Below are 23,051 nucleotides of genomic sequence, written 5' to 3' on the forward strand. Positions count from 1 at the left end.
CAGAAAACATGCAATGCTTTCATCTTTTCAATTAAATTTTTAATAACCAATGCTAGTGCAATCTTGAAATACTCCCCTTTTTGTCCATCCGACCCCACCGAGTTTGCAAAGAACATTTTTCTGGTTACAACAAACTGACTCATAACCATTAACCTTTTTTTATTAGTTTTTTCAGATGGAAAACCAAAACAAAGTTAACATATAGAGCTCGTCATATCCATACATCCTATAGGCTCAACATTAAGCCCCCCAAAAGTAAGTTACACACAAGCAACAGTATAGGAAGAGTTTGGTATAAAAAGCGGGGAAACCTCACCTTTTTTTGACTTTGCTCCAATTTTCAGTTTAGAAGGCCAGGCAATCTGCGTTTGGGTCTCATCCATGATCTGAAACAGAATGAAGGAGAGCTGGCATTAGATTTTCACAGATATCAGTACTGGTTGTGTATTAGCAGACAAAAAAACCTACTAAATTAGAACTTTGAGACTTCTGTCTTGGCAGTAATTACAATAGTTTTACAGCAACATACTGAACTAAACTTCTAAGTTTGTAAATGTGTTTTTCAGATTTATTTCTAATTATACTATTATATAGATCACTGTGAGACACTATGTGGATTTTTGGAGATTTTAATTAGATCAGCTGTATTAGCAAGCACTAATTTGGGTGACTTTGAAAACACGAGGAGTTGTGACTGCGTTCAATTAAAAACTGCTCAGATTCTGATCAACACACACCCCACCCACCCACCCACCCACACACACACACACACACACACACACACACACACACACACACACACACACACACACACACACACACACACACACACACACACACACACACACACACACACACACACACACACACACACACACACAGGATTAAACTTATAGGTCACTTAGCTTTGCAATGCATAACATGCCTAGCAATCCTTTGGTCATGGCATTCAAATGAATGCTACTTTGACATGCACCTAGCAGACAAATAGACAAAGCAGGCTAATGCATCCTACGACTCCATAGAAACTCCTTAGGAACATGCCAATAAAGCATAAAAATCCTCTGCTAATGTTGTGGTGGCAGACAGCACTAGGATACCCTCAAAAGTCCCTGATTATATCCATGCATCAATGGATGAAGGCTGTTTTGGCAGCAAGCGTGGAAAATAGGCAATATCAATGTATGATGATCGATATCTATCTATCTATCTATCTATCTATCTATCTATCTATCTATCTATCACTGGAGAAGGGGGGACAGCAGGTAGCAAAAGAAAGTACAATGAGCTGTCAAGAGGCTGCCAGCATTCACTCCTATTTTTTTTCTCCACCAGGAGGAAGTTACCTTGCTTGGCCTCCTGCCTACAAATCTATAACGGCTGCCTTTTGAACTGCCAGTCGTGAGAAGTACTTGATATTAATGGAGGGGGAAAAAAAGAAAAAAAAAGAAAGAAAATCAGATGTGTCTCCTAATGGCTTTGTCCTCAATGTGCTCCATCCTTGTTTTCAGAAATGTCCTGTGGTCTTATGTTTGTTTTAATACTTTCCAGGGGTTTGTGTTTTCGGGATGGAGAAGATATGAAATTCCCTGTTTCAGCTACGTGATCAAGCACCAGAGGCCCGCTTCAACACATTACATGAGCAGGGGCTGCCACTTAATATTCCTTAGTGGTCCAGTGCATTAAGCCATAAGCCACATATTGTAATTCAAATGGGAGAAAGGGTGCATTAAGAGCCATCAGTGCTCCCTAGTCAAATTAGATGTTACGCTTATTAGTACTGCTACAACTATTCACAGCTTTCATTGTCCCCTCAAAGATTATTAAATTATATCTGCCAGTTCTTTTTTTTTTTTAAAAGACAAAAGTACAGCTTGTATTGCTAACTGAGGCACAAATCAGAAAGGGAAGCTCATAAACTCCTGTCTGCTTTTCTACATGTTGAAGGGTTTTTCTTGAAATCATCAACAACATAGTTTGACAGCTTATCCACAGCCAGTCACACACACCTGTAAAACAGAGCCAGCTTCCACAGGCCTGATGTGTGTTTCACTTTACGCTACAGCTGAGCTGTATATTCTAAGCCGATGAGGGTTGACGGCCCCTTTCAGGCCTCACTGATTTCCTACACCTTCACACATAAAAATGTAAAAACCTAGTACCCTGAAGTCAGAATTTTAACTTTTATTAAGCAATGGCATCTATGGGTTTATTTTATAGGCTCCTTTTAAAGGTAAGTAAATTTCCTCTCACAAGTGTCTGCATTCCTCCAGAAAAACAAAACAAACTCAATAAAAACTTACTGATGTATTGTTATATTCTTCCCTCCCTCTTAAACTCTTGACCCAAGTTGCATATCTTTTTAGAATTATCATCATCTAAGGGTAAAAAAATTAAGCTTTCAGTCCTCCTTGTGATTTATCTGTCTCGTGGTTCTGCGATTACTTGCAGTGTCTACTGAGTGAAATGTACATGTTGTGCAATGAAAATAAAGGCAAATTCTTCTCAGATAATCTTGCTCAACTATTTCTGTAAGGAATTTATTCTGGTATCATTAAAGGGACTAAGCTGGAAACAGATCCGGCCTTTAGCGTGCTGCTAATGATCACCCATTACTGTCTTACTGGAGACCTCCCCATTCCTCTTTGATGCAGGATTTTTTACAAGTGCTGCAACAACATTATCCATGTATTCACTCAAAATGGTTTTACACAGATTGTAAATCAAGCCTGAAACCAAAATCTGACAAGTTTTATGTTAGTGAGTTTCAAACTAGCCTCGGGCACAAGCAGCTAATCTACAACATGACACCCACCCACTGACGTCTGGTATATGTGAGAAAGGACAATAAATCACAAACACCCCTGTAGCTGAATGCAAACTTTTCTTCGCAGTCTGAATCACATGCTCACACCAGCTGGATGCATCACAAGCAGCATTAAAGGACATTCTGTTCCCGGCGATAAAGACAAATTCTCCCTTAACTTTTTCCTTTAATTTTAAAAGTTTTTTTTGTAACTTCTGCTCTTACAAATCACTCTCCTGTGGCAATGACACGCATGTCTGGATTTGTCATGAAGGCCTTTAATTTAAAAGCACATATGAAAGAAACATAAGACTGCAGCAAGCTCCCAGAGGTAACAGAAACTGCAGTGGCAATGGTGGAACTAAAGCCAGATGACTGATAGCGAGTAAAATGACACTGTAAATGGAAATGTACTTTTCACTCTCTTAAAGCTACACAGAAACTACAATGGAGCACAGAAAATAAGCAAAGTAGAAGGCTTACGATTTAAAAAAAAACAAAAGACATTATGGCTTATACCCTAACTTTTTCTGTAAAAAGGGCTTTGTTCAGAGAAAACTGTTTCCTGTCCAGCGTTGCTGTTCTTGGCAGGGTCCTGCAGATGGGACTGATTTCTGGCAGACCACACACCATTTTAAAGGGTGGATGGTGTTTATTTATGAAGGGGCTAGCAAATGCCTCTCAAATGGGTGAAGATATTTGCACAAATTTAAGTAACCTATATATTTACCATTCCAGCCACTCTATTCTGCCACCCTAGCCTTTCTGAAATCAATACAAAAATGACTGTGGCTCCAACAACATTTCATGGCACGACCTTGACATGATCAGCTCTTAGTGGTTTGCAGCTGTGCGTGCAGATGTGTGCGTAACATAACACAGGATATCATTAAGTAAATGTCCTCAAAGATGGCACATCCATTTAAAACACGTGACTGCGTTAGTATGTATTGCACAGCAGCAGTCGACAGTGTAGAGGCATGTTTCCTGGATCTCGCTGCAATGGTGCAGCTGTTGATTCAGCTGGAATATGTGCGATTGTGTGTGTGTTTGCGGGGATGACAGAGGGTTTCTGGGGGGAGGTGTCAGAGTTACGAGACTGAGAAAACAGCAGAGCTCGAAGATGACAGCACTGACTGAACCGTTCCCGTGAGGCTCAACAGTCATAGCTGAGTTCATGTTAACAGAGTGCTAAGTTGCAGCACCGTAACTCCTCTGGGCAACACATACACACGCAGACACACACACACTTTAATGGATGACGCATGATAATTCAAACTGCTTGACTGAACACAAACATTTGTTTATGTATGTTTTGATGCCACTCATACTGACCTAGTTATTTCAACGTCTCACAGACGTATGCCAACCAAATATTTCACCCTGACAGTCTTAATTTTTCAGGTTTTTTCCTTGTCAGCGCAGCGGAATACAAAATGCGTCAGTGTAAATGAAATGAATTACATCTGGCATCAGATGTAGAGAACACTGGCACTTAAATATCCTGCTTGGCATTATTTAGAGAACCACAACCTCTGGGATGGAGACAGAAGCAGGACTGGGGAGGAACTGGATAGAGGTTCAAAAGGCTTCTCTTGACTGAAATCCACTCAAAGCTCTTCTGTGGTGCGTGGCGTTATCGTCTTTTGTTGCCCCACGACTAAACCTCTATACACCTCTCCATAGAGCTTAGAGTGATGCAACACTTCCAACAGTTTACAGCGTAAAAGTTTTTACTGCATAACAATATGATAAACTGTTCACTGACGCACGCTTTCTGTTAAACAATCAAGTATATTATTTGGAGAGAAATCCCCTGCTTACACCAGAATGATAACAAGGAAACATTAATGGATTAATAGAGTGCAAAGACCTAATAACATTGGAACAACAGCAGGGAAGAGGCAGAAAGAGACGTGCGAGAGGGGAAAAACATGAGTGAGTGATGCCAAAAACAGGCTGAAAAGAGAAAAGGGACATAGCTGGTAAGATTCCCTCACAGGAGCTGCAGGGAACTTCACATGGCTAACTTCACGGCTGGCGCACCCTCCTGTTGTCCAACATTGTCTGCCATCTTCTCTACTATTTTACTGACAACATGAAGAGGGTGGACTGTTTTGGACTCTATGACAAAAAGTTGCTCTGAGCTCAAAGGAAGTCCAGCAGACAGTGAGTAAGAGGGTTTGATCAACTGCAGCAGGCAGGCTTGGGAAGAAAGTGCGGGGGTGGATCATTTTGTGCTGCTCTTGCCAGAGACTGAACTCTAAAAATCTCAACTGCTGAGGCAACTACAAAATCTAATTCCCAACACCCAAAGTGTAAGAATGTGTGCGTCAAAAATGACTATATGCTTTCTTATGTGTGAGAGAGACTTTCTTCGTATGTGCCTTATTAGTCCCACTGAGTGTGTGTGGTTCATGGGTGTGTTGGAAGGGCAGGAAGCGGTCCAACTAAGAGTTTCCATTTTCATCAACTTCAAGGTATTTCACACACCTCATCCATTTTCTTTCAACAATCCACAGTTACACCGTGTGTTTATTTTCCCAACTCAAATTGGGCATGTATGGTGATCACGCTATCAGAGGGGAAACTATACAGAGCTGTCCAAATGGAAATTCTACAATAAAAACATGACTTTAGCACTTTACTGCTTCTTACCAGACTGCCAACTCAAACAGCTGCATACTAATTTTTAATTGTCAATTTAACCTCTAGTAACCACTGTTTCTTTGAACAAGCTGTGACAATATTCAAGTCAAGGACTTTTAAAGTCATGGCTGGCAAAGTCAATACACCACCAGGCGTATTTTGCCAGACCTGCTTTGAGGTAGACATCTAGACTGCATATCCTAAACACTGCCGTTCTATCCAAGCCAAAAGAAGTGAAGGAAGAACTAGAGTGCATTATATCGAGAGTCCTTGTTAAAATTCCGACGAGGGAAATCTTAAGGCGCCTGGTTTGCATTACTTGGTTTTTGAAAACTGCTTCAGGGACAGTTAAATTGCCTCCTTCTTTGACATTTAACTCTGATTCCTAACCTCCAAAACCAAATACGGAAAATAGACAAAGGAGGAATGCTAAAGCAGACCGCTGTCCATCATTTATTTCATTACAGCCCATTAACATAGTATAGAGGGAGATTTAATATAATGAGGAAGCTGAGTTTTAAACAAAAATCAATCCACTTGAGATAAATTAAGGAAACCACAATATACTTCAATATACACTTTGAATTTTCATGTCAGATCTTACAATTTGGGTCAACTGTTGTCAGTGTGATTAGACTGTATGCAATGACCAATCTCGATTACGTTTGAGACAGTTTCTTTTATATACCGACTCAAATGCTGCACAAATCGACATACCACTCCATTAATCATAGTTATGTACAGCATTTGGTGTTTTTTGTTTTTTTTAACAACAGCTGACTATAACACACAGTAATGATACAATGTGTTGCAGAAGCCTCGTTATTCATTTCATGCAATGTGTCTAATAACTGAGAAGTGCAACCTCTGTATCTGCAGATGATGCTTCAGGTGTTAACTTTGCAAAGTACGTTTTAATACAGTCAGAGTCTCGGTTAATTTTTTTTTTCTTTCCAACTTGCTTACATAAAACGTCATTGTGTAATTTAATGCTTGAACTTATACAGGTCTACTCAGTCTTGCACTTCAAGTTGCTAAAATACCCCTTTGGAAAAGTTGCATTCACTTCAAAGCCAAAGGCACCACTCTGCCATGACCTTAGGGACATCAGATCTCTACATGCAAGACTGTTGATCTGCTGCTTTTAGAACTGAAGCACAGACGGAAAAGACATAACCCAACATTTTTTTTTTTTTAGAAAAATAAAAAGCTATAAATGCTTTGTCGCAATGACTCTTGTTTTAGGGTCTGATGACAGACAATTTTTACTCCCAAAACATGAGTTGAAACATAGCTCTGCCCGACACAATGTTGTGATCTTAGTCAGCATCTGCACAGTCTTTTCTCTTGTGACATATGCATGCAGACAGGTTGTGGAAAATCTATAAATTTAAGCCGTAAGCTGAAGTTTTAGTATTGTGAATTGTTGATCAATAGAATTTTGTTTTATTTTAATTACTTTTAATATCATTTTACATAATTCTTAACATGAGGGGGACAAAGAGTAAATCAATCAGCTTTAAAGTCAATATTGGGTATGATCGCCTTTGGTTTAGGTAAGCTTTCTAATAATTTATGCAAAGAGTCTTAACAAAAAGTTTTCTGGGCTTATTAAAGGACGTTCAAAGCTCTTTTTTGGATGTTGGCTGCCCCCCCCCCCCCCCCAATCGCTATCAGGATAATCCTACACTGCTTCTGTAATGTTCTAAGATAACATGGTATGTAGCAGCTTTATCACCATTTCTCTTCCTTTTTGACAACCACCCATTTGTTGAGACATTTCTGATAGGGCTTCAACAAATATTAGATTTATCTACTGAAGGTCCACATGCATCCATCAGGTCCTGTATCATGTATCATTGTCCTTCACTTGTCCAGTTCCCTCATCTTTAATTAACAATACAGTGCAGAGATATGCCAAGTTTGTGGATGATTGCTTGTTGGGAATCACCTTATCTTTAGCATTTTTCATAAATTCAGCTGAAGAAGTGGGAACAATTTACATGTTTTTGTGAGAGGCTGCTAGTAACAAAATGCCCGAAGATGCAATTTAAAATTGGTTCTTTGCGAAGTTGCTCGTTATATGTTAGTGTCCCCAGTCTTTGTTGTGGTCTTTCATTTTTTTGGAAGCAAACACATGTGTCCCTCACGTTTTTCTGTGTCATTCCAATAGTTTGGGCAATCTCCCTCCAGGAATTAGCTGACATCTGTGAGTCCTTATATTGAGGCTATGATTATTGCTCTCTCACTGATAATCAAAAACTGCAGGACAAAAAGCAGCAGTGACAATAATTGTGGGCTGTGTCAACGCCCAATCTAGTTAATTTTCCAGGGAGTTTACAGTTGCATCATAGGTTATGGTGTAGAGTTTCCTACGGGTTTGTGGTTAGAACGTAGCCACTGTGTAGATTTAACATCCATATAGCCATTCTCTTCTGCTTATCCTTGTCAGGGTCGCTGTAGCCTATCCCAGCTACCATAGGTCGAGAGCTGGGTACACTCTGGACAGATCGCTGTTAGATACCTAACCCAACTAACTGCATGTCTTTGGACTGTGGGAGAAAGCTGGGGTACCCGGAGAGAACGGGGAGACCAGAGAATCATAAATCCCCTGTAAAGCCTGAATAAAAGAAGATTCCACTATAAATTCTCAGGTTCAAATACTGGACTGAAAATGAGTGAAAAAGCAGCCAACGTAAAAAAGAAAAAGAAAAAAAAGGTTAAGGCTTTCAGAAAGCCAAGACCAGACTCCCTAAAACCACCGCAAAGTTGACCTCGTCCTGAAACAACAGCAGCAAAGGCAATGTCATTTCTTGAAGATGTTATGCTGCTAAAATTAGATAAATTAGTTGAAAATTAAGTAAGATCTGACTGTAAAAAGATTTAAGAGATTTTGTTGGTTTTATAAATGATTTAGATAATTTCATTAAATATCACAAAGCCGCTAGAGGCAAGTGTTGGTGTGATTTGTTGATGCGTGAACACATTATCAACAGTTAACAGTGAAAGTTTAACATCTCATCCACAACTGCCTCTAATCACCGGTCCTGCAGCCTGTCGTCCAGCATCCTCACTGCTTCGCCTCAGTCTGTAGATATTCACCTCCGCAGCTCCAAAACTTTTCTGCTCTTGATTTCACTCTTTATTTGCGCAATTTGTTCCCCACACTCTGGACTCTCTGCAGTTCCCCTGCTGCTCTATAAAGCCAACAACTCGCCCGGTTCTCCACACGTTCGGTCACACACTCCGTGCTCTGAGTGGCTCTGCTTCAGCTCAAACTCCCATACATGACACGTTTGGCCCTGCAGTAACTACTACTCTGCACTACAGCAGGCATCATATCAAAAAGTGTATAAATAGTAAATGTTGCTAGGCAACCTGGTATGTACAATATTGTTTTACATTAATTTCTATTGGGTCTAAATTACCTCCTCATTTGTTCTAGGTATAAACGGTTATGTTTATTTATTTATTATTTTTTCATTTTTATTTCACACATCCTAAAATTCACTATTTGCTATATTTTAACCAATTTCGATATTTTCTTTAAATGCCACGGAGTGAAAATGACCCCTTCGTGGTTCTACTGCTAACAGAGTGCAAGAAAGTCTGAAATTAGGGGTGGCTCAAAACTTTTGCACCATACTATATCTCAGTAACTCAACCAACTCAGTCTACTTTGATTAGTCTTTTGTTAATTTTTCATGGTGATCAAGTTTGCATTGCCAAGCCCTTGTCAGGATAGGTTCCAGAAATAAAACCAGGAGAAAGTCACATTACTGAATAGTCAGAAATGGTTTCACTTGAGAGTTTGCAATTAATAAACAATTGTACTGGTATGAAAGAGCATCAATTAATAAAGAACTGAGCTATACAGCCACAGTGTCATACTTGACTGTTCCCCAAGTACCAGTACGAGAATGTGAGCAAGTTGTCACCCATTCAGAAATATTTAAACTCACTGAGCCAAATCCTCGTTTCATTGAATGTAGTGAAGCTTGAGGACATTTCATTAAATTGCTCACACAGAAAAGTCAGTGATGCACTGCTTGGCCGGATTAGGGTTTCTAAACTTTAGATAAGCTGGTATATTATGGTACATTATGTAACTGAGAAAGCCCCCCCCCCCACCCAGTGTTGTGTCAGCTGTGTTATAGTATCAGAGCCCTGGAGTGGTTTAACGTCAGTGTAGTTCCATTGTTTTTATTTGTTTACATTTGTAATTAGGACTGACTGAAGGAGCACCTGAGCATCTGCTCCATTACCAATGAGTGAAGTGCTGCTCAGTGGGCTTGAAAACAACCCAGAGACAAAGCACACATTATCCAAGTGCAGACTACACACTCACCTTCTGAAAGAAATCCTCCCCACCGTTGACTCTCCCCTCAGAGGCAGCTAGAGTGAGACAGAGGAAAGAGAAATATAAATTCATCAAAACCACACAGTCACTCAGTTTTTAAATGTACAATCCAGCCTAACACAGCCAAATCACACACAGATTATCCAGTCCTCAAAATGTTACCGTATCTGCACTCAGTAAAGTGTTTATGGTGGATCTCCATTTCTTTGCATATTGCGTTTGGCATGCATAGCGATACTGCTGATTTGCAAGAATGGTATAAAAATGTTCCAAGCAATTTTCTATAATCCTAGAGATTGGACACAGCTTCCGTGTAACAAATTGATGGATACAGTGAAAATATTTGGGCATTTTACAGTAGCCATTAATGGAGCATTTCATACCACACTTGGATTGACTGATGTTGGTTTTGCACTTCTTAAAATAACATTCACACTTACGACTTTTGTCTGTCAGCATACTGTAAATGCCTGGCCTTGGAAATGGTACATGACAACTTTAAAATTCCGAAACATTGGGTGTAAACAGACTAAGGACTTAGAGAAGCAGTGGTGTTTGACTTAAAGTAAATTTCCAAGCAGGTGAAAATGCCAAGAAACTCCCTTAGCTGATACAGTAAGCAGGAGAGAAGCACAGAGCCAACCACCAGAGCAAGTCAGGCCTGAAGTCTCTCCAGCACATCTGCAAGTCCTCCAAGCTGTGGCAAGTTCTGTTAATGCAAAATACATATCTCCTATCCAAGGAGAATTCTCATGTTCCTGTCATTTGGGAATACAGGGAGAGTTTAATGATGCATTTCGGTCAACGTTCTCAAGATGGATCTGCTGCAGTCTGTGTAAATCTGGGTCAGAAACATCTGCAGCGGTAGAGTTGCCGTGACTTACAGTTCAGTCAAAAACGCTGACCTCGGTGCAATGACGACAAAAGTGTCCGAAACATTTCAATATTTATTTCTGAATGGACAGCTGAAGTATAATGTATTCAAAAAGTGACTTTGCAGTTTTGAACATTAGAACCAAATTGAATAACTAAAAAAAATGTATGGTAAACTTATCGCACAGTAAATATCGCTGTCTGGACTGTTGGGCTTTAGAAAACCATAATGGTAATCATTTATGATGAGTTATAATGAATCAAGAACGTAACTGCAACTAAATGGAGCTCTAAACCTATTACGTCAAAAAAGAAAAGCAAGCAACCATATGGTGAATGCCCTCTGAGCCCCGTTGAGTTTTATGTAAAATTTCCTCAAACCTATAAAAGCTGGCCCATTTTAAAAAAAAAAAACAAGAAAAAAGCCCATTACAGATTGTACACGGTGCAAACAGTATTATATGATGATAATCCCACTGTGAAATTAGGGTGTGGAAAGGATTGTTGAAGCTTTCCTATCCACACCACATTTTAAAAGACAGATAATTAAAATTCACTAAGCACTGCATCCTTTTCACCACCCCAATACACTGATAACATGAATATTAGCTCATCATTGCATCCAAAAGCACAAAAAAGTGGATTAGAAACTTGTGAGTCTGAATCTGGAGAGTCTGATTTAAGCGAGCTTATGTCCACGACCATTCTTCCTGCTTTGGAAACCGATCGGAAAAAAATTCCATCTGTTAACACTCTTATGCAACAACAACATTAACAACTGTCACGAAAGGGAAAATAAGCATCTTGTTGAATCAATGCTGGATGTCTCTTCAGCTGCGTTAAGAGCCTCTGATAGCGGATGCTCATAATGACAGCGTCAGCATTCTGCTGTGCTTAATCTGATAACAGACGAGACTAATAAGGGTGAACAGGATGGCGGGGGGCTGTGACGAGCTGTAAACACTGGTATGGACTAAAAGCTGTTTTGCATTGATGTAATTTCTCTTGTAATTTGTATTAATTTTGGGAATGCAAATATTTTACAAATCAGTATTTGATTCTTTAGATAAGGTATTTGTCAGGTAAAACACACAAAATACTTGGCCGCTGCTTGCCAAATGCAAAATTGTTTTTGCTTTACTTTATCTCACATCATATACTTTATTTTCGTGACTGTCATGCATCCTAGGCGGGAATTTTAAGACGGGCACTGTGGTGGTATAGTGATTAGCATCGTTCCTCACACAAAGAAAGTCCTGGGTTTAAATCCTGCCAGCCAGTTGCTGTTTTTTCCTTGTGTGGTTAGCTCTCAAAGGCATGCATGGGTTAGGATAATTGGCAATTCTAAATTGAGATGTAAATGGTTGGTGTTTTTCCCTCTCTGTGTTATCCTTGCGATAAACCAGTGACCTACCCAGGGTATACCCCATAGGATTTCTCCCCCCATGACAAACAACTGATAAAGCATAAAATGTCATGAGTGTCAATTTGAGCTACAGTTACAACTATGCGGCTACCAAATACAAAACGTGTTCCGTATTCACAGAACTCCCAGCATATTTCGTTTATCTCAGTGAATGTAGGTTTAAGTGTTTTCATCCAGTATTTGCTTTAGTATAGAACTGCTCCGACTTGAAAGCTCAGTTTTGTAGGTGGTCTGAAGTTCCAAGATTATGAAAGACCCCGCTACCGTGTCACTTCCTGTAAGAACTAAGACAAACCAAAAGGAAAACAGCAGTGTCGGTTTTCCCCCATGTCTACTGAAAAATAAAAGCAACACACTGTCTATCAGAGTAGACCAGCTGTTCTTTTATCATCTCATCTCCTCTTATCTTGCCTATATGTGACAAAATAGTGACACAAGTACAGGTTAAGCCAACCAAAAGGTAACTTACAATATTATTCTACTTGGTAATAATTTTCTATGTTGGAATCTGTGTTGTAACCCAACTGGAGTCAAGGAGATGATGTGATTATATTTGGCTCCATATAGCCAAATAAGGTGGTAAAGTTGCACAAAATGCTTGAAGAAGCAGGAAAACATCAAATACCTATCCACTCACTGATTTTAAACAAGTCAAACTCTTGGTCAGCTGTATGACATTTTCACATACATTTTCACATATTCAAATAAGACAATGCATTTTTAAATGAATGAACCAAATAGGGAAAAAAAAATGTGAAGAAGTTGCCGTGGTGCCTTGAAGCCACTGTTATGAATTAGCAGTACACAAACTAAACTGAAGTGAGGAAAATTACATTTATTTCACTGATAACTCGCAAAAGCAAAGACTCCAACTCCATCTTTGGCATAAATGAGGAGCTAAATGGAATTTGGTATGGGACAAGATTGAAAACACGAGCCATGTGCAAAAAGCAAAACATCCTGTTGCCATATGTGTAAACTGGCCGTGGGAGAATCCAAGGCAGAGACAGACTGTTTGATGAGTTCCAGTGTATATAATTTTTTATAACTTGTTTGAGAAAAAAAGAAAAAAAAAGAAGTAATTATAGCAGCTTTGGAGGTGGGATTCGGGAAAAGGGTGCCTTGGGTCTTGAGAGCTCTTTGCAAATGTAAAGCAAATTAGATCCCAGGATCTGCAGGTAACGTCTTGATCATGCTCAATCATCCAGGTAAGCAAATCCCCAAAAGTTGGTTCTATTATTCTGTTAATCTGGACGTATTGTTTTCCAGTGAGAGCTGACTGCAGGTTTTCCCAATCTTACAAACAGTACATTTGCATAATGACAGAAACTAGCAACACTGAAGGAACGATGGGCTGGGAGATCATTAATATGCAAATTCTCATGACCATTGATCAACAACTCAAATCAAAGCTGAAAAAGATCACCACGAGTTTTAAAACGAGTGTGCGGTACCACCAGCAGTGTCTGATCTAATGACCTTAAAGCCCGAGAAGATGAATGTGGTTTCAACAGGTCAGATAAATATTGAGGAGCTTGACCATGTAGGGCCCTAAAGGTTAGAACTAAAATTTTAAAATGAAACCTAAAATTTACAGGTAACCAGTGAAGGGAGGCCAAGATTGGAGTGATATGCGATCTTCTCTTGGTGCCTGTTAAGAGACGTGCTGCAGCATTCTGCACAGTCTGAAGACTATTTAAGGCTGATTTGTTAAAACAAGTAAAAAGGCCATTACAGTAGTCTAAACGAGAAGAAATAAAAGCATGAATAATCATCTCAAGTTCAAGCTTTGATACCATTAGTCTGAGTTTAGAAATATTCCGTAAATGATAAAAACAGTTTGTTTGTGTGTTTGTGTGTCTACAAACCGATAGCACAACTTTGACCTGAATGGGATGTGTAACAGGAAAAAAGAATTTGCTGTCCAAAAGTCCAAAAAGAACAATAAAGCAAATTTATTTTTGGTCGGCGACCACAAAAGCAAAAGCCACAGCTTTTTGGAGTGATGGGCTCTACACAGAAGAATCAAAGGATTGCTTGGCTACAATAATATTATACGTGTTTTTCTTGTTTTGCCTTAAGGCACAGTAGACCTACATAGATTTTTATGTTTTTATCTTTTATGTTAAGGAAAAAGAGCTAATGTGTAATTAAATGTGCCATATAAATAAAAAGGCAACAGCCATATGTTTGGTGAACATCAAAGAAGTCTTTTCATACTAGCTGTGAAGCACGGAAGCCTAAATGTTATGGTTTAGGTTGTCTTGCAGCCTCGTAGATAGAGGGCTGAGTCAACTTTGAATTCATATAAAACATTACTTGAAGAAAAATGTGAAGACATCTGTTTGAAGCCGAACATGCAGCGGAAATATCAATGGGGTAATAATCCTTAGCTCAGGAGTAAATCCACCAAGGATGTGCTTAAAAAAGAAGAAGAAACACAGGGTGGCCTAGTTAAAGAATCCCAGTGAAGTATTGTTTTTTGGAAGAACATTACATGCATCAATGTTTTTGTTGTTATCTTTAGGTACTGCGTCAAAGATGGTCAAAAGGAATGTACTTTTTTTTTTTTTTTTAATCAATCACTACTGATTAGAATAAAATACCAGCCTCATCAAAAAAAAAAAAAAAAAAAAAAAAATTGCTCACATGAACATTAAGTTAAGTGACTGAAAGGCTGCCTCTCTACTGCCCTATGAAAGACCGGGATTATTTTCTCTGTTTTAATGCAGTGAATGGAATTTGCACTCATTATTGTTGAGTTTGAGACTTAAAATTCAGAAAACCAATAAATTCACCCTCTCAGCTTCAAAACAATCATGTGATGATTTGCCAATAATATAAAATTAGAAGGGAAAATAATGACCAGAGAGATCCTTTGGATTTAGCTTTGCCCTGTTTTTCAAAGAACTGACAGGCCTTTCACCACACACACACACAGACAGACACACACAAAACAAAACTGCAGAACTCATGCCTCTGTACTTAGATAACCAAGAAGCCTGTTATTTTCACCAACAGAGAAAACCAATTTAAATTATCAGCTTTCCTTTGGACAAATTAAATGAATATTTGCATGAGAGCTGAAAAACAGAATATATCCAGATTTTAAAATACATTTTACCAGTATATACAATTCCAGACTCATACCAAAGAGACTTCCATTTCTCAAATGCATTAGATCCATAGTTTTGTTCCTACCCAGGTTACACAAGGACAATGCAATGCTCCTCCTTCCCAGCAATGTGTACTGTAAAGCCATCACAGCTGAAAAATGAGCCAAAGGCCCTGAGCACAGTTCACATTTTGCAATGGATTATGTCCTCTGATGTATTTTTGAAAATATGGTACAAATAATGTGACACTAACTTAAAGCAACAAACTCGATTGTATTAATTTGAGAATAGTTGTAGTTAATCAGATCCACACTCTCCAACGCTTTCTGTATAATTATTTAATATAACTAATCACTGTCATTGCACCAACAAAAAAAAACAAAAAAAAACTATACAGGCCTAATAGCGGGCAGATGGAGTAAGGTCTGGTATCCATTATTTTGTGGAAAGAGCAACTTTCTGGGAGATTCCGCTGTTTTGACGTTGAAGGAATGTAAACAGTGTTGATTTCTACAGTTCTGGCTTCATTCCACACACAACAATCAAGCAAACAATAGAGACATAGGGCTCAATAAATCAAATAAAAATATATTTTTGACGTTAATATTTTCACCCTTGGACAGTTTCAGTTTTATGCTACACTGGTTTAACGGAAAATCTGAGACATGAGCTCAAGTTCTTTTTTTGTGTTTTTTGTTAAAGCCAAGTCACAACTCTCCCAATAACTAGAGTACAAAAATTCATGGCAAGGATTAAAGTAATTATCCATTTAGGCTGAATGTGTCAAAATCAATTATTTAATACCAACTAAATAACAAAGCAGGAGTTTGTACACCTGGGGCTCGCTATCTAAACAATTTGTATGGATAAAAACTATTTGTTTACATTTTCCCCCGACACATAAACTAAATGTGACGTAAGCATGTGCGGACTGCATGTGTTCTTTGAACCACGTGTACACATTTTCTTAAGAATGTCAAGCTTGATAAGATGCAGATGAAAAATTAGCTGAGACATATTATAAGAGTCTTCTTATTATGCCCAGGCTTTTGTTTGTATGTTGATAGGTGGTTGCTAGGCAACTTGATCTCATATTATATGCATACTTCAGGTTTTGTGGAAATACATTGCAAATTACTAATGTGAAATTTAAATCATACAGTGCTTTTATAAGATGATGTTGGTGCAAAAACAGTGCTACCGCCACTACTATTCTTTAATGTGGTTTCATTTGCCATAAATAGGAGTGCAAATTTCTCAAACTAAGTACAAGATCACTGGGATTTACAAAGAGGATCATGCATATACATGCTTTTCTAAAATCTGACATGTGCACATTTGCTTTTCTGCTTTCATGGTTGTCTGACTAAAACATACAGTTTTAGTCATGAAACTACACACGGCACTTTGCCTCTGGTCTCTGGTATTTGCACTGTGCAAGATTTAGCAATCAAAGGCCTTAATGTGAAAGGATTTCTTTGAAGACAAAATCTTTTTAAATTGCAAAAATCAAAGAGAGGCACCACCTAAATCTCTAAACTGCAGGGCTGCTTAGAAACCTCTGTAGGTATTGTACTGGCACTAACCACAGAGGACTTAAGGTGAAACTTGGAACATTTGCAGAAAAGTCTACGTTAGCATTAAGCTAAGAAAAGACGTGGTGAACTTCATAACAACAAGTCAAACCTAGGAAAGGTTTGACATCTTAGCATACCAAAACTAAAGACATGGATTAATATGAAAGCCAGATTTATAAACCGTTCCATGCTCGCAGGAAAACAACAAGCTTGCAAAAACTACAATTCCCACATTTTATGAAAACGAGGATGTTTTTACAGCAGCTTTCTAATGTCCCTCCCCACAGTCAGAGCGGCAGTTCTCAGCTGATTTAACATGGAGCTAATGAGAGGGCCTGAGAAAGCTATTGCAAACCACAAATGCACGTGCAATGCTTGTTAACACATGAACACGTGTATTTTTTAAGCATTATAGAGAATTTCTTCAGGCCTGGCTAGGACTGCATGGTTTAAAAACTTTAATACCACTTCATAGAATATCTTAGTCGTTAATACTTTGACTTAAGAAGGTGACATTTTAATTATATCATATTTAAAAATAATGCAAATTACATGAGAAAGTCTGTGATATGTATAAATTGATCTTGGGTTGTGAGCTGACCTATTTGATCTACCATGAACTCCTTTAGCCCCAAATGTTGACTTTGTTTTTTCCCCTTTTTTAAAAGTTGAAAATATTAATTTCATGTAAATGGACACAAGTCAGCACAGATGAGACCACACTGATGATAAGCCATGCTCAGAGACACGACTCATCAAACTACACTGTGATCATTACACAAACTGATGCGAGACTCTGTTACACACTATAATTTAAATCCCCTCCAAAGTAGTTAAATGATAAATAACACAATCAATAAGAGCTGCTCACAACCAGCAAGTCTGAATATCTTGCATGAAAGCCAGTTTCTACAAGTGTAATACCACACAGCTGACAAGTACCTGGCAGTAAAAGGTTGAGAGATTTAAATGAAAACAGACAAAACCCAACACTCGAGTCTCCCTGTAAACTGCTCGGGAATATTTTTGGCAAGATGGCATCTACATAGCACCTGAGACTCATTTCATCTGTTTCTCCAAGGCAACAACAGTATCTGATTACCATTTCAGGATTAGGAAACTGTAAGAATACAACAGAGCCAAGGGTTTTGTTTTATGTGAGCTTATCTAAACTGACAGAGAAGCATTCTCAGCTTTTAACATGGACATTTGTAAAATAAAAATACAATTTAAAAAAAAGCCCTGGAAGACAGAATCTGTTTAGTTAGAGACAATTATGCTTCCTACTGCAATCCTCCTTTTAGAACGAATCAGTTCTGCCATTTACTGATCGTACGAGGATAACTGTTAACCTAACAGACACTTTTTGAAAATTTAGTTCACATTTGTTAGGGCTACTTGGAAAGCAATTTGGGATTCCATCTGCTAAACTTTGCCAATTTTGCCACTGGGGGCAACAACCAGCATTTTGGTGCATCCGGTGTAGCTAAGACAGTCTATCAGATATCGGGTTCAAGACTGTTCTGGTACAGGCCATTGCTTACAAAAGCAGCTGAAATGAGAAAATTGTTCCCACTTGTGTTCCACACACAGTTTACCTGCATACAACCAAAACCTGCTCAAACATGATGGAAACCATAATGTGTCCAATGCTCAAACTATTGTCCTTTGCATACAAATATTGCACATTTGTGTGTGGATATTCATTTAGGGATTTACTTGGGAAGTGACCTGTGAAAACAGCTGTCAACTGAGATTTCATGCTCTGTCATCTAAAGTCCAACATTAGCTTTGAGCACAAAACAATCAACACTATAGATTTCCCTTGATTTGGGTTGAGGATTGCATAATTCTAGGTATTGTGATAACAATGACAAAGCAGTAATCAACCATTACTCAAAATCAAGAAGTCTGTCTTGATGCTTTTATAGCGCTGTTACATTTATAGCTTTGAAAAAACACCATCAATATCCACAAAGCTGAACACCTGTTATTGTATTCCTACGGTGAGAAGTCGTCACTCTCAGTCTCTCAAAACAGCTCAACTCCTACTGGGTTGCCAAGCAACTATGCTATCAAATACACCCGCTAAGTGCCAGATGTCGCTGTCTGACAATGATAAAAGCCTATTGGAGAAAGACTACTCACTGACCCCAGGGGCACAAGAATGGACAGCACAGAAAATTTTCAGAACAGCCTTAAAGCACCTTTAAAAAATAAATACAATTAAAAATATATATCTATCCATAAACACCTAGACTATTTCTACATCATATTAGCAGCGAGTTTTATTTACACTCAAGCATCCTGGGTAGTAGGGTCAACCAGTCCAGTATCAAGCTGTTCTCGATAACATGTCTGCGTTATGACCTCCCTTGTGTGAATACTGCCAAGTGATTACATAATGCTGTACATTCCTGGTGCCTGGTATCTACTGTGTTAGATCCCCCATGGAGCATAGGGAGTTATTCTCATTTAACAGGCTGAGAGCTCCTCTGTAAACATTACACTGGACTGTTAAGAAATCGCTTGACATGTCCTGTTCATCAGCATTGCAACCGTAGAAAAGCACATTTTTTCCTTGTATAGATGCAGAAAATCCTTAGATGCATGCATGCAACAATTCTTCAAATTTTCTGTGTTATCTAGGCTAATGCGATCAATCAGAATAGTGTGCGCATTATTAAACAGTTCAAAGAAAAACATAATGAAATCAATGACATTGGCTAACCTTAAAATAAAGGGAGAAGGACTGCTCCCCCCCAGCTATTCTCTTTTGTTCATGCAATGAGTATTCTGGCAAAGGGAAGAACCAGATCGAAAAGGTGCCCTTATTAAAATTAATTTTAAAAAAAAGGTTTTCCCCCCAATCAAGGCAAGTGGAGAAAAGGCAGGCTGTACTGGATGTTGAATGAGGAGAGAGAACAAGCCAAAACCCAAGGTTCTCCATAGATAAACAATGAAAGCTCTAGGGGGAGTGGTTAAGGGCTGGGTGGGGTGCGCGTGCGTGCACATTTATGCGAGTGTGGTGAGCGCACATGAGTGCAGGATAAGTCGGGGGTGCCCCACATGAAACATTTCTAAAATAGCAACCGCAAACCAGACAGAATGTAAATCTGCACTTTGAAAAGAGTTGAAGAAAGAGAGGTTTGAGGGACGAAGAAAAACAGGTATTCATTTCAGCCCATTTACAGTTCCAGGAGCATAGAATTGGGTCACAGCACTCCAGCTCCACTTGGACTGTTGAAATAAGACTCCTGGTTTTATTTTCTTGAGTAATGAATTACAGGTTTTTCCACCGACTGAAGCTCAATTATATTACAGCTCCTGAAAGCCTCATCATGCCCAGGATGAAGGAATTCAACGCGTAAGCAAAGTCGAATAGAATTGTTTAATTGTATCAGCATGTTTCAGTAAAATCTGCAAAACCCAGGAGAAAACGGGAGAGAGGAAATGTGGCAAACTGCAACCAGGCAATATCCAGTCAAGAGTAAAACCAGCAGGCAAATGAACTTAATCATTTATACTGCTGAACTGTATTTGCTGATGTGTGTTTGAATACAATAAATGATTCAGTGATTAAAGTGCTCTAAAAATGCAATATACACATATTCTTTCAGTGCATGTCTTCTTTTTAATAAGTCAGGCAACTTTTGCTGCACAGAACATATCGTGTAGTGTTTAGTGGTGCATTTTCAGACATGAAACATACAGTATTGCCTGTATACTCCTCTCCATATCTGGCGATTTACAATTTTAGTGTCATGAATTCTTCTTAAAAAACTATTTTTGATCATTTCTTACAATCTTTCCATTTATAGCCTAAAAATTCTCCAACTTCTTAGAAAATGGTTGAAAATCATCATTGATTGCCCTTTTAGCAAACTGTTGTTGGGACAACAGCCAGCACCCATCCCATCCTTCTCCATTGTTTTTGCAGTGTGACAGTACATAAAAAGTATTTATATGAACAAAAACGGTCATCTCAGTTCTTCCATCAGTTGATCACTGGGGATTTAAACTCTCTCATAACTCAAACTTCAATCATAGTGAAGTCTTTTTAGGTCTAATAAGGCAAAACCGATTCCAATAGAGAGAAGAGTACATCTATTCTGCTGGCACATTTACAAGTATAACACATTTTTATTGAATTACATTCAAAATCTGTTTTAAAGATCACAATAGCTCTGAGAAACAGATGACTAACTCATCAGAGCAAAAAAAGAAGGATTTTTACATTCAGACATATGGGATTTTCCTTCTCTTGCGCTGGCCCTGCACATATTTTCCATTCATGACTGAAATGTTTTCAAAAGTTGGACTGTGTAAGGCTTCTCCATCTTTACTTTCACTTTAGACTAGGTAAATATTGTGGTGCTTAATGGCTAGCAATTCAGTCCCTGGCTCTTCCACATCGTGAGACGCCCTTAGCAAGATGCTGAACTGAAGTTGTTCCCGACAGCAGGTGACATCTTTGGACGGCACCGCTGTGCAATTTTGGGTGGACGAGTGAGGCAAAGTGTTGCAAACAGCTAATGTCATGCCTTAGATTATCAAAGTTCAGTTATTTTAAATGAATCATGCAGCTAAACTATAGAGTTTCTGATGTGTGATTTGCCTGCGTTTGGTTGGGTTTGAAGGTTAAAGTGAGGATCGTGTCTTAGTATGAGATAAAGACTTGGGGAAAGTCCAACAACTCTACAGTGGATGTGATGGAAGCTGCAACACCAGAGCACTGTTTGAATACTCAAGAGGGAGCAATAAAAGGGGAGAACAAGAGAAAGCCTGCAGCACATTCCCCAAAAGACACTCACTTCCTGCCTGCGAGTCTTACCCAGCATCCAGGAGGAAGAGGAGGTTAAGCGCCCGCCCACACACACACAGACACACAAACCTACACCTCATCATTTAGATATAGAAACAAGCCACTAAATGTCTATTCTACCATTTAGAATTTCTACACTGCTTAAAAATAAAACGTTTTCATTCCGTCCCACAAATTCAAAAATTGTGAACTAGTACCAGTATCTTCAGATCCCCTAGTGTCTAAAATAACTTCATTATAATGCTGAAAATAATTGAAAATTCTCTCAGTGTCATATGCAGCGGTTTTTCCATTTAGAAATAAGCCTAACCAATAGTGTGTGGTTTAGAAGCAGGAAAACAAATTAGTTCAGTGACGAAAATGATTCACTTAGTCTAATTGCAGGCTGCTGTCGCAGTTACTCAGCAAACATGTTGTTAGGATGTGTATAAACAGTGGCCCACCAGGAGCCAAAATTCACTCACAAACACAGCTTAACTCTAATCATTAGTAGTCTAAATGATCCAGAGCTCTTACAGTTGAGCCATGCATATTAGAGCACATAGGAAATACATGTGTGAAAACTCACGGAAAGTCATGTTGCACTTACAGATGCATTCAATTTTGATAATTGGAGTTGGAAACAAATGTTACCTCTTTCCCACACTTGCCCCCAGTTTCTTAGTTTCGTGAGTTTGAATAGCGATGTAATAGGCACAAAAGTTCTCTTACACTGTTCCCTGCCCACACAAGACCATCCCTCTGTTAATGTCTCCAAGCCATTAACTTGGGAGTTCTATTTGTGGGTGCCAAGAGTACAACAGTAAATCCAGATAGCTGTTAGGGTGAGATTTTGTTGTCACTTTACACTCTATTTACTGATCTAAGCCCAGGAACCTGTGTCCCTGCCAATGCGAGAGACAGTAAATTTGTAATTGAAAAGCCGTTAATAATTTCCATTTTCTCCTGAAGCAAACTGTGCCAGAACAGGGGGATAGTAAAATGCGGCTGATTTGAACAGCAGGTTAAGTGTGTATCATGGGATTCTGTTTCAGTGCAAAGTCGTGGAGACGTGCTGGTGACTCACCAACATCTTTTAATGGGCACAGAGGGCTACTGGGTCACTTTTATTCACCAGAATTTATGCAACCCCTGACTAAAGGGCTCTCAGTAGGTTGATGTCCTTCTCTGACCCCTTACCTGTATGTTCTAAATAAAGCTAGGTTTCATACTGAGAAATCATTTGGAAGCCAATAAAAGCAAATGCACTTGTAATATAAAGCTACAGAGGGTCATATCCCATACCGGTGAATAAAATGCTTGGAGTTGAAACAATAGATTAAATGTACCGTATGAAAGCTTACTATATATATTATTCATTGCTGTTTCAGACTGGAATCTTTGAATTAAACATGATGAATATTTAACCACATGGTACGC

General features: G+C 38.8%; 1 protein-coding gene across 1 annotated transcript in view; it reads right to left on the bottom strand.

Moving 5' to 3' along the window:
- The window catches only part of bicc1a (BicC family RNA binding protein 1a), a 55,078-nt gene that overhangs the window by 29,233 nt on the left and 2,794 nt on the right, over nucleotides 1-23,051 (bottom strand). The window contains exons 2-3 of the mRNA XM_026189768.1: nucleotides 9,804-9,850; nucleotides 317-386 (exon numbers count right to left, since the gene is read on the bottom strand). Of these exons, the coding sequence (XP_026045553.1) occupies nucleotides 317-386; nucleotides 9,804-9,850 (117 nt within the window). The remainder of the gene's footprint in view (nucleotides 1-316; nucleotides 387-9,803; nucleotides 9,851-23,051) is intronic.

The sequence above is a fragment of the Astatotilapia calliptera genome, chromosome 13, assembly GCF_900246225.1.
Source record: "Astatotilapia calliptera chromosome 13, fAstCal1.2, whole genome shotgun sequence".
Classification (NCBI taxonomy): domain Eukaryota; kingdom Metazoa; phylum Chordata; class Actinopteri; order Cichliformes; family Cichlidae; genus Astatotilapia; species Astatotilapia calliptera.